Here is a 14,742-nt window from a genome sequence, read left to right as displayed (position 1 = left end):
TTTATTTTTAAGGCTACAATCCTACACACTTATACTTGGGAGCAGAGCCAATGAAGTGGGGCAATGCACCCAGCTCAGGCAGCAGAAGCAGAAAATACAACACCTCATCCACCCCACTGCCACCAGAAAATGACCCTCTCGCCCTTGAGAAGCAGGCATTCCAGCACACAGCATTGCCGCTCATCTTCTGGGGTGGAGAAGATGTGAAGCAATGCCTTGACTCTCTGCAAGTTTGATGAGAGGTGGGGGCAACCTGCTGGTGGTGGAAGTGGAATGGATAGGGCACAGCAGGGCAGGGAGCTGCACATTCCTGTTGCGCCTCAGGTGGCAAAATAGGATAGACCACCCCTCCTTGGGAGTAAGAGCCATTTAACTCAGTGGGACTTTCTTCTTATGCAGATGGGCATAAGGTTAGGTTGTAAGAACTGTAGGCATTTCATGGGTCAAGACACAGCTGATGAAATTCTGCCTTCTGTGCAAGTCCTAAAGAAGGCTAATGGAATTCTTTCTCCTATGAACCTTAAAATCAGCTACAAAAGCAGACAGGTGAATCTAAGATCCCATCTGCACAGCAATTTATTTTCAGCAAATGGATAGATGCCAAAGTAGTGCAACAATTCGCCAGAGTCCTAACAGACATGCTGGAGGTCAGAGCCTTGGGTAGTCCCTGTCAGCTGTGTAGCTGATAGGAGCAGAGGGCTATCAGTCTATTTAGTGCAGTATTGCTGATACTGATTGGCCCACTGACTGGCGCTCTAGAGCAGTGTTTCCCAACCTTTTTTGGGCAAAGCCACACTTGTTTCATGAAAAAAATCTCGAGGCACACCACCATTACAGCCCCGTGACGTCAGCGCGCAGCGTCACGCCGGGAGGGACGCACGAAAGTGTAAGTTTCAATTTTCCCCCCTCCCCCTTGCCTTCCTTCTGTGCCAATCGCCAAAAAGCCAAGAAAAAAGCCAAGACTTTAGGGCAGCAGGTCGACACAGAAGAAGCTCCTACCTAAGGACAGGTGCGACGGCCGTGTCCTCTTCTGCCACACTTGGCAGCCCTGCCTCACGGTCGTGACTCCCACCCTGATTTCTCCCCGCAGGTCGAGCGACACAGGCAGTCCAATGTGTCTCGCCCAACCATGCCTGGAGCAAATACTGTACCACTGAGCTACGATGGACCTTTCCTTATGGACCAGTGCAATGCATATTACAGCACAATTTATATTATTGTGTTCTGGGTGTCCACATAAGGTGTGCTCAAGGGAAGTTACAAAACTCACTTCTCTCATTGTGCTTTGATTTGGCACTTAAAGCCCTGCAGATACAGCTCAGACGTGTCCTCCTGAGTACACTCCCCCAGATAGAAATGTTCCCACAAGAAAGGCTTTTGGAGTCATGGATAGTTTTACAACATATGCAAAAATCCAACATCCCGGTTCCTTCTGCTGTAGGAAATGCTCTTCAGCTTGATATTCAAGCTTGATATACAGCTGTTTCGGGATAGTAAGTCATGAACGGCAGGACTCTCTGTTTGAAAACATTTGCCAGCCGAAAAGAGAGCCATTGACCTTGCTTGTGACTCTTGAAAATGCCAGCTAGCCAGAAAGAGGCGTATATTATATTACGGGCATGTGATTTGTCAGTGTTACACTGCATGCCTTGCAGAAGGTCATTTGCAAGGTCATTGTGGCACAAACTGAAACGGAGGATTCCATATGGCTTCTCTAGTGTGTAGTGGGCCACCATTCATTGGAGTTGATGATACTTTCCATAGTTGCTATGTTTTATTACAGTGGATTTTTGCACTTTGCTTGTGGCGCTGATGGTGTAAAATAACCTACATTAAAATAACAGCACATACACAACAGTTATACTGTGGTCTGTGCTGAATAGTATGGAAAACACCACCAGCATAACCCTAAAGAAGCAAATCCCATTGAGTTCAATTGTACTGACTACTGGCTAGACCTGTGTAGGGTTGTGTTGTAAAGGTGGGTAATTACTGTCGCAGCCGGTTTACAAAATTTACAGTTTATAGAGGCAGTAGAAGCATTGAAAAGGATCAGATCGGAACTTCTATGCTGGCATCACCATATTATCCCCTGCCCACCCCGATGTCCAAGGCAGGGGGGAAATAACAGGGTTACATTACATATAAATTGAGAAGTTTTCCATTGTGATATTTTGCACACTACGAACTATCTAGCTTTTAGTACTGGCTTAGCTGGTCTCTGAAGAATTGCTAACCACCATAAACCTTAATGTGCTTTGCCCTTTGCAGAACTCTTTCCTTTCATAAAACTGCATGATTGAGTTCCATGGAGATCAAAAGTGCTTTTAAATGTTACGCTTGAGCCTTCCTGCTTTTTTTCTTTAAGTACATCATATTAAAGAGCTGCTCCATAATCCAAAACTGTACTAAGACTCTCTTTTACATACAATGAACTGAAACAGAGATTTCTTCCCTAACCCCCCCCCCAAAAAAAAAACACCAATCCACAAGGCTTTTTTGTTACCATTGAAAGCATGGCTATAAAAAAATAAACCAGAATTGGATTTGCATTCCAGTTTTTCAAGCACTGATTTAGTTTGAAGAAAGCCCACCAAAACATTTAAGTGCTCCTCTCCGTTGGAGGGGCCTCTTGAATGGAAATAGTAAAATAGAGCATCAAAAACTGTTTTGGGGGTGCTATTTGATTTCTAAAGGCTTCTGTGTAAAATGATACCGCTATGGCAGTAAAGACAGAGGCAGCGCAAAAACCCTAGAGGCAAGAACATCAGTGTCCAATGGCTCCCCTAGTGGCCAAAATATAATGACAATTTGCTCCTTTCAGAGGCAAACTGCCTCACCCTACCTGGTTAAGGCTGTTTACTTACTATAAAAAGCAGAGGTGTGTGAAAATTGCCTCTCAGAATTCTCCACTTTATTTGTGGGCAGAAAAACGGGAGTGCTATTTCAGCAAAATTTCTACGAGGGAGGAGAAATTATCCAAAATTTTCTTAGGAATGGAGCTGACCATTAGCCATGAAAATATCTTCATTCCTTTTCTCTAAAATTTCTCTCCATTCTCTCCCCCTGCTGCAAATGAAAGCAGCTGGCACTTCCTTGATAGCCTGGTCACCATTCTGCATCCTCCACACAGACCTGAAGTTGTTCCAGGTCATAGAAGAGGGGGAAATGATGGTTGCCACACACAAAACGGTAGAACATATTCAAATAAAATTCTGCAAGGCGGCCATCTTTCTCTCATCCCACAAGAAAAAGATAACCTCAGAACCTGTCTCAGAAAAATGTCTTCTAAGAATTTTCAGCTCATCTCATAAAAACAGCATGTCGGTGTTGTTTTTCTCCTCAGTTGGGAAAAATACACATATGAAAATATAACTTAAATTCTATCTGTCATTTTGGGCATCTCAAAACATGAAGTGTTTTTATGTGTGAGCCAGCTCTGCCTGCATGTCAACAACCAGAGTTTTAACGTGGCACAGTTTAAAACCCAACATAGAATTATATAATATTAAAATATAGATGTCTTGGTTAAATACAATGTCATTCCCCTTGTAGAAAGGGAGACAGGGAAAATATATTCACAAATGTACACATTTTAAAGTGACGTCTCCTCTATATACATATTTTTGGTCCAGTGGAATTCCAAGGGCCTCGGATTTCAATGGAGAGCCTCCTTCTCGTTGCTGTTGGGAGTTCTCAGCAATGTCCGAACGTGGCCGGAGCTGGTTTCAAATCTCAGCCAGCTCATAGTACATGATAGATGAGCTTGGGATGAGGGGTCTCCGGAGTGCCTGGCTGTGACTCAGGGCTGGCACCAGGAGAATCCTGCAGCAAAGTGGAGTCCTGCAGAGAGAGGCCCGCCTGGTCCGAGGAAGAGATTCTATCCACTATGCTGGATAAACAATCCAGACTGGAGAGGGCTGTGCTCACTTCAGACGGATAGACTGGGGCGGGGAAGAAACAAAAGACATTCAATGGAAAGTAAGACATTAGACTTGGCATTAGATGGGCAGACTTAAGGCCTGTGGGATCTCTCTCTCTTTTTAGGTAAAACCAGTGCTTTTTTTCCAGGGGTACTCAAAGGTACACGGTACCAGCACCTCTTTTTGTTGTTGTTTAAGAGTGTGGCACTTACTGTAACAACTTCACGGTGAGTACTGACATCTCTCTCTTTTTAGAAAAAAAGCACTGGGTAAAAATACCACGGAGATCCACTAAACAGAGCTAGATCCAAAATAGAGATTGGTGTTGTGTTGGAGTCAAAGGCAAAATGGTGGTTCAGGGACAAAGCCAATTATCTCCTGCTTTGAGATGATTAGCCTCTACAAATCTACATCTGAGGCTGCAAACATGACACACAGTCACACTAGATTTCCCCTCTCAAAGAGGGGATGCTGGGGACTGTAATTGATTAAAGGATGCTGGGGACTGTAATTCTGTGAGGTGTAAACTGCATTGGCCAAAATTATTTGAGGGGAGAAATGGGCTTTAGATGGGCTTTAAAAGCATAGTCTGTAGGAAGCTTGAGTTCCTTTATTCGGCATAATCTTCACATGGGGGAAAAGCCTCCTTTGCTGTTGCTATTATTAAACAACTGAGAACCAAACACCCTTGCTTATCTACTGAAAAGCACCCAGAAATCTACCAGAAGATCTCAATCTACCTCCTGCCAACTCCTGATCACTATGGTTTATTGCTTTGTATATGCATTTCTTTTATCCCAGCTTGAGCATTTTTAATGAATAGGCAGTTGGCAGAGAATATTATTATTATTATTTTAAATTTTTTTGGAAGCCGCCCAGAGTGGCTGGAGAAGCCCAGCCAGATGGGCGGGGTATAAATAAATTATTATTATTATTATTATTATTATTATTATTATTATTATTATTATTATTATATAATTGAAATGCAACTAAAGCTGCCCTCTCCAAAGCCTTTTGCTGATCTTCCATCAGAGAGAGCACCTCTCTGGTCTTGATTTTATCAGCACTTCCTTGGAGTGGGAAAAGGACGCTGAGCCTTACCATTTTGGAGATCAGAGCAATAGACGTTGTCATGAGCGACGTTTCTTCTGGACCACATCGGGATGTTGCATTCAGCCTGAAAGAGGAGAGAAGAAATGAGTCTCATAGCAATTTCTGCAATGGCTACTACTTCTGCTGCACTGGTGTTGGGCATCCAAGAAGGAGCACCCCAGAATAAGACAGGAAGCTATGGCAATATGGAGGTTAGGTTCCACCTCCACTGACAGGCAGTAGGCCTTTGAATACCAGTTGCTGGAAACTGCAGGTTGGTAGAATGCTGTTGTGCTCAGGATATGCCTGGGGGCTTCCCAAGGGTGTCTGGTTGGCCACTGTGAGAATAGGATGTTGGACTAGATGGGTCACTGGCCTGATCTAGCCGGCTCTTCTTATGTTCAACATGGGAAGCTGCTTTGGTCTACCTAGCTCAGCATTGTGAGTTGCCAGGGACTGAACCTGAGGCGGTTTTCATGCAAAAGCATGCAAAAAGCATGAGAGCCAGTGTGGTGTAGTGGTTAAGAGCAGTAGTCTCGTAATCTGGGGAACCGGGTTCGCGTCTCCGCTCCTCCACATGCAGCTGCTGGGTGACCTTGGGCTAGTCACACTTCTCTGAAGTCTCTCAGCCCCACTCACCTCACAGCGTGTTTGTTGTGGGGGAGGAAGGGAAAGGAGATTGTTAGCCGCTTTGAGACTCCTTCGGGTAGTGATAAAGCAGGATATCAAATCCAAACTCCTCTTCTTCTCTCCTGCTAAGCTACAACCATTCCCATAAGTGAACCCCCTCAATAAAGGTTTTCTTTCACAAGGAAACTTTATGGATGGACTTTACTCATAGTCTGACGGACAGATTTTCTCCCAGGTTAGGGTGGCTAGCAATGACCCTGTGACTGCAGATGTGTGGGTGCTTGGTTTTGTGTTATCTCAAACCAGGTGCCTTGTTTGAAATGGGTTCTGCCTATTTGCTTTGCCACTGTCCTTTTCCGCCGAAGCAGCTTCCTTCTTCCGTAGTCCAAAAGATTCTGGATCCTGCATGGTAGTGTTTGTAGGATGCTGCCCATGGAAGCTCCTCATGCTTAGCTTCCAAAACAAGAGATTTGGGCCTGTGCGGTTTATGGAGCCACCTGCCTTGAAAGCCCTGCTCCCAACAACCCCTGGTGTATGGTTACTCAGTGGAATGTTTATGTACTCAGAGACTCTCTATACCATGCCACATGTTCAAGGTCTGAGACCTGGCATTAAAAGAAGGAGCCCTGGTGAGCTGTGCTTCACTTTGAAGTCTTGATCTTGCCTACCTTTCAAGAGGAAGTTGGTTGGAAGACCTTCCCAACTGCCGGTATGTGATACTATAGTGTTATTATAGAATCATATAGTATTGCTGCTGCTGCTGCTGCAGAAAAGCAACGGAGTAGCATCTTAAAATCTATGCGGTGCAACAAAGAATTGGCTGCATGAGTTTTTGTTCTCCACAACAACTCTGTAATCACCATTTCATTTCTGAAATGCACTTCATTTCTAACCACCCCCACTTCTCTCCATCCCTGTTCCCCCACCTCCCAGCAAACTATGTATGTACAGTAAATATATATATCCTTGCCTATTCAGATTACACTTCATGGATCTGATGGACTCCAGCCTACAAAAGTTTACTAATGAACCAAAGGAGGAGGCCTCTCAATAAAACATGCAGAATAGCAAAACCACAAACCGATGCGTGATAAGACTCTTTGTTACAATATTACTACAAATAATAGTACAGTGGTACCTCGAGTTAAGTACTTAATTCGTTCTGGAGATCCGTTCTTAACCTGAAACTGTTCTTAACCTGAAGCACCACTTTAGCTAATGGGGCCTCCTGCTGCTGCCGCACCGCCGGAGCACGATTTCTGTTCTCATCCTGAAGCAAAGTTCTTAACCCAAGGTACTATTTCTGGGTTAGAGGAGTCTGTAACCTGAAACGTATGTAACCTAAAGCATATTTAACCCGAGGTACCACTGTAATCGCATGGCAGATCAGCTACTGAGATTGCTTCCGGACAGGAGTTTTTTGCTGTGCATCCACACACAAGTTTTGTTTTTTTCAGCATCCACACCCCCATAACATCATCAGGCTGCAAGCCCATATTTTGGGGGGTTTTGTTTTATATTTTATCCAGATTTAATTTGACAGCTGAACATCCAAAAAGTTTTTTTGGGGGGGAGAAACCTGTTAAACATCTGCACTTGCTGCTAGAGTGGATGCTCATTAGTGTCATTTGCGGGGGGGGGGGTTGTCACATGTGTGATGGTGACCTTTTCGTGGGTGGCCTCTATCACTCCCTCTGCTACTTCTATTTGCTGCTTACACAAGCACAACTAGCCATTTTGTTCTGGGTGCCCAAACAATGCAAGCATACATATTCCCACCAATTGTAGCCTACTGAAGACGTGGCCAGATTTCAACAGCCCAGTTAGAAGGAACTGGTTTCTCAGGGACTCTGCTGGGTGGGAACACCTTGCAGACTAATACATGCATTGCAGAGGGTTGGACTAGATGACCCTTGGGGTCCCTACCAATTCTATAATCCTATGATTCTATTCTATGATAATGTGTTGTGCACTTTTAAAAACACATCATTGCAGAGGTTTTGTGCAACACCTCTATATCTCCTGTGCAAGCCTTAATCCAGTAAATATCAGCTCTTGCACAAGACCTTGATTTAAAAATTTAAAAAATTACGGAAATTTATTTTGTTTAGTGCAAGCTTCCATTTTCTGATTGTGAAACAAAATAATTGATGCTTTTGCACATTTCCTGGTTTGTTTATTTTTCAAGAAGATGTGCACACACACACACACACACACACACACACACAGAGAAATACCTGTGCACATGCCCAGAACAGAAAATGGCACTGGAGAGGAGGGATGGTTGAGAGGAGGGACTATACTATCTCTCAATACACTCCATCAACTTCCACCCTCTGGTGTGGATGGGAAGCAATGGAATAGCAACGAAAATCCATGATTGGGAGAGGGGGAGAGGACAGGAATGTTTGTAAGCTGATGTTCCAGTCAGATGGTGCCAGACAAATAATGTACACAGAAAAATAGGATCTGAGTGGCCCATTTGCGATTTAAGCACTTCCCCACAATCTGGCAGGAGCACCCTGAATTGCCGCAGCTGGTAGTAGTAACGGTAGCATTTCTTATGAATTTGGTTAAATCGGATGGGAGCCTGGCCCTTGCCTGAACAGAGTGTACTTTTCTGCTTTCTGGAGGAGGGAAGAAACCATTGAGAAGGCAGCCAGCCAGCCAGCCCAGGCGCACTTTTAGGAGTTCCCTTTGACTTCCTATGTTTCCTCAATGCTGTGCTCCGAGGAAGAAGGGGAACGAAGGCCAAGCAACCTGGGGCATCTCCAATCTGTGTGAGCTGCACTGACCATGGAGAATGGATTGGAGCAAGGGAAAGCCGCGGCCAGCCAGGACAGGACCCTTTCCCAAGCGCATCAAAGCTTGGCACATCCGGAGCCAAATGCCTGGTGAAAAGAATGTGGTTTCAACAACAACAACAGTCCCATAACACAATGTGGGAGGGAGGCCGTTCTCTCCATCAGCAGGGAAGAAAAACTGGGAGAAAACAAGCGTCATCTCAGAGGGAGCTGTTGTTTCCACCATTAACTTGTCCATCGTTAAATCTTTTGATCAAATAAACATACAGTGGTACCTCGGGTTACATACGCTTCAGGTTACAGACTCCGCTAACCCAGAAATAGTGCTTCAGATTAACAACTTTGCTTCAGGATAAGAACAGAAATCGTGCTCCGGCGGCGCAGCGGCAGCGGGAGGCCCCATTAGCTAAAGTGGTGCTTCAGGTTAAGAACAGTTTCAGGTTAAGTACGGAGCTCCGGAACGAAAACTTAACCTGAGGTACCACTGTACAGTGGAAAACTCTGACAGTGCAATACTTGATCAGAAGTAAGTTAGTTCAATAGGGCTAAATCCAAGGTAATTTACACACCGATTTCCCAGGATCTTCCTCTTAAAGAAACGTGCTTAATAGGACCCCAGGCGACGGCTCCTTCAGCACGCCCAGAGAACTGGATTACGGTAGTTAGAATTTAAGGACTTTTCACTTGCCTGTCGATTTCAAACGGCTTTTCCAGATCTGGGCGTCTGGCTAATTGCTTTCATTAAGAGTGATCTACGACTAACACCACAAATCACAAACATGTTTACAGTACTTCCGTAATAGGGAACACGCTGAGTTGAACGGTAGCTTGCTTCCAAGAAAACACGCACCGGGTCACAGCCGGAAGCTCATTGCCTCGCTTGGAATTTCCTGGCCACGCGCGTTACAAAGAATCGTGCGTAAGATCGCAGCGCAAAGTGAGCGCAAGTTTTGCCTTTACTCCTTCGCTGACCCGGCCGCGGCGGCAAAACGCGCGACTTTCTCACGCAACCGTGCTGTCCCATGCGAGGCATAGTTAGTAAAACGGACGTGCCTCCTAGCAAAAATTCGGCTTATGCTCCCAAATTATTTGGCCTAAAACTGCAGCCTTCCAGTTATTTAAGTATTTTGCATTATGTCACCTTACTTTGAAGGATATGCTCCTACCTTAGATCGATTTGGTAAAAGTTGCTAGCTTCTGAACAACGCAAGGCTCTTCCTCAGAAGCAAACAATTTGACCAATGACGCAACAGTTTATGAAATCACCAGAAATCCATTTTGTTCTGACGTAAGCCAATTCGTTTCAGTGTTCAGCATTAAAATATATCTTACGCTCACATTTCTCACTATCTGCAGACACGCCCGCGCGCGCAGGGACACGCGAATGGCTCCCGTATTATTGCATTTGACCATCTCCCCCAGCAGAGAGGTCTATCGAAATGGGAGGACTGGGTTCAAGCGCGTGCTCAGCGAGGAGAATTTGCACTGCAATACTTCACCAACTTACTTGGGAGTATTGAACTCAATACTTTGTTTTCCATCTGTCAGATGAGATGGATAACGACCTACCTCGCAGGATTGTTGTGGATGAGGAAAGCATTTCCAAAGCACATAGCAAATTCTCTAAAGACGACTAGCAGTCTATCACAATGCCTTGTGATGCACGCGCAACTAGCGAGATGCTCCATCCTCGCATCAGCTTAGTGTGCGCGCGTACCTTGCTCACTGAGGTTCAAAAGATTCTCCACTCTTGCCGTTTCCCCTCTGCTAGCCTTTACCTTCCCATAGGCTGGTTTGTGTCTAATCTGTCTTTTTTTATATATATAGGGGTGCGCGATCGGTATTTATTGTGATCGCGCATAGGCAAGCCGCCTCGACTGAGGCGTTAAGCGTCAGAAAGCGGGAGCGGAAACCATATCAGGACAAACCTAGACATAAAATGATCGTCCGAGGCAGCGTCTTCCAAGATCGCTATGCCCTTCTGCTCTGCAAGAAGCCCGGGCGCAATGCGTAACCTTGAAGCGCCTTTTGTTTCCAGGCGGCTTAAGGAAGCGCCTGCCTTTCCCCTCGCGGCGCTCCGAAGCTCCCCGCGCGCTTCACACCCGCCACTACCCCCGACGTGGCCCCCGCGCAGCCGCTTCCTCTGGGAGAGCGCGAAGAGGTCCCCTTTCCCTCCCTGGCCCGGTCCACTAGCCTCGGGTGAGGTCCCTCCAAAGTCCTTACCAGGCCGTCGGAGCAGCTGGAGGTGGGGCTGTTGGGCTCGGAGCAACTTTGTCCGCCGGGCAAGCGGTAGTAGTGGTGCACTTGCTCCCTCAGCAGCTCCTGGAGGCTCTCGATGTAACGGATGGCGTTCCTCAGGATCTCCACCTTGGGCAGCCGCTGGCTGGGGTTGGCCGTGGTGCACCTCTTGAGAGCCTCGAAGGCTTGGTTAACTTTCTTCAGCCTCCGCCTCTCCCGCAGGGTGGCCGCCTTCCTCCGGTCCACCGTGCTCGACTTCTTCTTGCAGGCTTTGCAAGCCCACAGCAGGCAGTGGCCGGCTTGGTGGTGGCCCGTGGGCGCCCGGACGTGCTCCTCGCCGTCGGATCCCCCGGGCAGATCTGCTGGGTGAGCTCCGAAGGAAGAAGACGAGGACGACGAGGAGGAGGAAGCTGCCATCCGCTGCCCGAAGTCCTCTTCCACTAGTTCCTCCTCGGGGGAAGGGATGCAGGAAGAGCTGTCGTAGAAGAAGACGGCTGAGGATGGAGAGAACTGGCAGCCGTCCATCAACTCGTCCATCCTTGGAGCTGAGGGCGCGCCAGGCGCCCGGGATCTGGGAGCCGGGCAGGCCAGGCCGGGGCTCTTTATACCCGCAGGACAGGCTAGGCTGCCCACCCAGGGGCTGCCTACTTGCTCAGAGCATCATCGCCACGACCCCTAGTTGGGGATAGGATTGGACGGGGGGACGTCTGTGTAGAGCTTCCCCCTCCTCTCTCCCAAGGGGACAACAGTCTCTTTCCCAGCTCCTTTTGGCTGCTGCCTTTTAAAGGCGCGGATCCGGGATGCTCAATTAGTAACACTTTGGAGATCAGAGCAGAAGGAAGAGAGACAAGCAGGAGCAACCAGGAGCGGGGGGGGGGGGGGGGGAGGCCGCCTTTCAAAAACGCGACGGCGCAGTTAAATGTCAGGTCAGTTCCCGCCTTCAGGAAGCCGATGGCTCCATCCTAGGCCGTCTGTTTAGAAGGAAATCCCACAGGGCAAGTCCTCTCTCCAAGAAGGGTGCATTCCTAACTCCACTTTCCTGGGAGTTTAGGACTTTCTTCTGAGTAGACGTGGCTAGGAATGCAGGTTTAGAACGGGCTGACCTTTGTTCTTAAGAAGAGAACAAAGTTTGGACAATCGTCGAAGATTTCAGGTAGCCGTGCTTGTCCATGGAAGCAGAGATGCCAAACGGAACACAAAGGACAGTTGAAAGAACCAGCTTAAAAGCCATTAGGCAATGCGGCAGGCACATTCGGAAAAGACCTTCCTGCTGTTCCTATGAGTTAAAATTACTATGTGTGTCCGCCCCACTCGCACCCGCCATTCCGGTTTCAGAGGGACGATCGCAGCCCTAGAGTCTCTATCTTAGAATCATCGAATTGTAGAGCTGGAAGGGACCCTAGGGTCATCTAGTCCAACCCTCCTCGAACCCACAACTCTGAGATTAAGAGTCTCTTGAGCTACCTATGGACAGTAATAGTAATAATACCAGAACACACACAAACACGCTCCTTTCTAATGACTGATCAAAGCTTTCAAGACTCCTGGCTTCCCAATGCGGCGGGCTTGGAGAATGATACCTAATGTTCTACCAGCAATTCGGAATTTCCTGATGGGCAGGAGGAGGAAAATTTTCACATAATTCTCCTTCCACCCCACCTTCTCAAAGGCTGACACTTTCTTAAACCGAATGGTTAAGATCATTGGGCAAGCAAAGAGTCAACATTTAAAGCCCCGTTGACTGTTAGTCCTTTGGAACACCCTCCCATCAGATGTTAAGGAAATAAACAGCTATTTGACTTTTAGAAGACATCTGAAAGCAGCCCTGTTTAGGGAAGTTTTTAAAGTTTGATCTTTTATCGTGTTTTTAATATTCTATTGGGAGCCGCCCAGATGGGCAGGGTATAAAATAATAATAATAATAATAATAATAATAATAATAATAATAATAATAATAATAATAATAATATAATACAGCAGGGAGAAATAAAGATTTGTGGAGTGGGGCGCATGGGGTGTTAAAATCTTGATTTGCCCCCCCCCCCAGCCCTTGCTTCTGCAGAGTCACCGGAAGCCACTGCTCTTTCTGATTTCCCAGCCCCAAGACAGGCTGCTTTAGCCCAAGCAACTCTTGCCCTGCCGCCTTTCCTCCTCGCTCTCCTATTTCCCCCCTTGCTGCAGTTTCGTTTTGACAGAGGCTGCGCCGGCGGGAGGCGGCTCCAATCCTGTCTCTGCACCGTTACAGATGCGTTCCAGCTGCCACCGCCCGCCCCGCCCCTCCTCTCAGGGTAAAGTTTCGAGTCTCACAGATCCTGAGTAGCTTGACGCGAGGCGGTGGGAACAGCCTCCCCGAGGTCCCAGCAATTAAGAAGTGCAGCAGGGCAGGCGGAGGGAGGGGGAGCCTCAAGGGGGGCTAGGAAAAGGCCTTCGCCAAGGCCCCAACATGCTTTCCCCAGTTCGCAACCTGCACTTTTTAAGCGCTACTTTTCCTATGGAAAGAGGTCGGTATTAAACGTGCGCATAGGAAGGGAGAGGGCAGTTTCGATCCGTGTTCCTGAGTCCAGATGCAGAGAAAGCTCTTGCTGGCCTGGATGCGAGAAAGGGGGGTGGAAGAAGTTCGTCTAGGAAGGCAAATTTCGTTGCTCCGCCCACATTTGCTTCTGGACCCGCCCGTCACTGGAATGTGGCCCCCGGAACATTGTCTAGAAAGGAATGCGGCCCTCCACCTGTTGAAAAAGGTTTCCTATCTATGATGTAGTGTAGGCGAACGAATCCGAAAAGGAAGTTAAACCATTGGCTTCAGTGGACTAATACTGATTTTGTGCGGGTCTTGGGTTCATTTTGTAACTTATTTGTTACTTTTTTAAAATAAAAAACACTTTATTTTCAGCGTTGAAACGCATCGAAAGAGAAGTAGTAATAAGTAAGTCAAAAGGTATTCGAAGGGGCGTACACAAATACAGACCCAAAGTAAATGTCTTGTATGAACAATTAACAGATGAATTGCTGAGTCCCTTCTTCGCTGCTCAAAGGAGAGCCGAGATTAGGGCTATGTCTACACTTAACACCCCCCCCCCCCAAAAAAAAAAGAAACCTGGAAATTTTACTGAGAATTGGCATCACGTCCATCTATATAAATTTTAATAAGCTAATACATAATATAAAGCTTTCATTTTAGCGAAGGCGATTTCTGCCTATTATAAAGCACAGGCGTGTCTGTCTCTCACACACGCTTTGAATATATTCCCCACTTGATACAGGTAAATGGAGTCATCTCTCTCCCCTAATAACTTCCCAGCCACCATAGCGTTGGCTAGGGCTGATGGGGGTTGTCGTGAGCACCTGGTTGGCGAACGCTGCTCTAAAGCAGTTTGCAAAGAGAGAGACGCTGGTAGAAAATAAACTTCTGGACAACCGACGGAACCGTTCCTCTGGTTTGGGGGAGGAATCGCCCACCAAGCAAAGAAAGAGGTATCTGGTGAGCTGTAACTCGAGGACTGGCTCCGATGGAGGTTTTGAGCTCGCGGATTCCCCAGGGGCGAAAATTAACCCGTTTACCGATTTATCCTCCGAAGAACACAAATAAACTTGATCTTTTGCAAGCGCCAGCCGCCTTTTCCAGGGCGCTTTCTCTGCAAATCAGCTCGGTGGCTGAGAGGGCCTCGCAGCGGGGCTAATAATACAGTTTGATTCCTATCAGGAGGACCAGAAGCGCTGCGCGTCGCTCGCCTTGTTGCTTCGTGACCTCAGGGGGCATCAAATACTCGAGCAGATGCGCAAAGGGATGGGAAGCATGGCTGGTGCAGTCGAAAAGAAACCGTTAAGAAGGCGAGAACTAGCCTGGATGAAGGGTACACCACTAGCTCACAGAGAGCTGATTCTTGTCGGCTGAAAGGAGAATGTGCAGAGACGCCAGTTATTGTGCACATTCGCCAGGCGTTGCTCAGAAAGCGCTTAGTAGCTTTTGCATATTCCCCGCCAATGTGCTGTTTAAAAAGCTCGCTTATGGCGAATGTGCACATTTTCAAGTCAACAGACTCGAAGCTCCAATCATT

At 47.1% G+C, this 14,742-nt stretch overlaps 1 protein-coding gene across 1 annotated transcript; it reads right to left on the bottom strand.

Moving 5' to 3' along the window:
- Positions 1–1,625: 1,625 nt before the first annotated feature.
- MYF5 (myogenic factor 5) lies at positions 1,626–11,449 on the bottom strand. Its single transcript, XM_028746790.2, has 3 exons — positions 10,673–11,449; positions 5,025–5,100; positions 1,626–3,944 (listed from the first exon to the last, which is right to left on the bottom strand). Exons 1-3 carry the CDS (start codon positions 11,222–11,224, stop codon positions 3,745–3,747), a joined length of 828 nt encoding a protein of 275 aa, XP_028602623.2. The 5' UTR covers positions 11,225–11,449; the 3' UTR covers positions 1,626–3,744.
- Between the last annotated feature and the right edge of the window lie 3,293 nt (positions 11,450–14,742).

The sequence above is a fragment of the Podarcis muralis genome, chromosome 10, assembly GCF_964188315.1.
Source record: "Podarcis muralis chromosome 10, rPodMur119.hap1.1, whole genome shotgun sequence".
Lineage (NCBI taxonomy): Eukaryota > Metazoa > Chordata > Lepidosauria > Squamata > Lacertidae > Podarcis > Podarcis muralis.
Note: the sequence above shows the minus strand (reverse complement) of the source record. Positions and strands in the feature narration are given on the sequence as shown.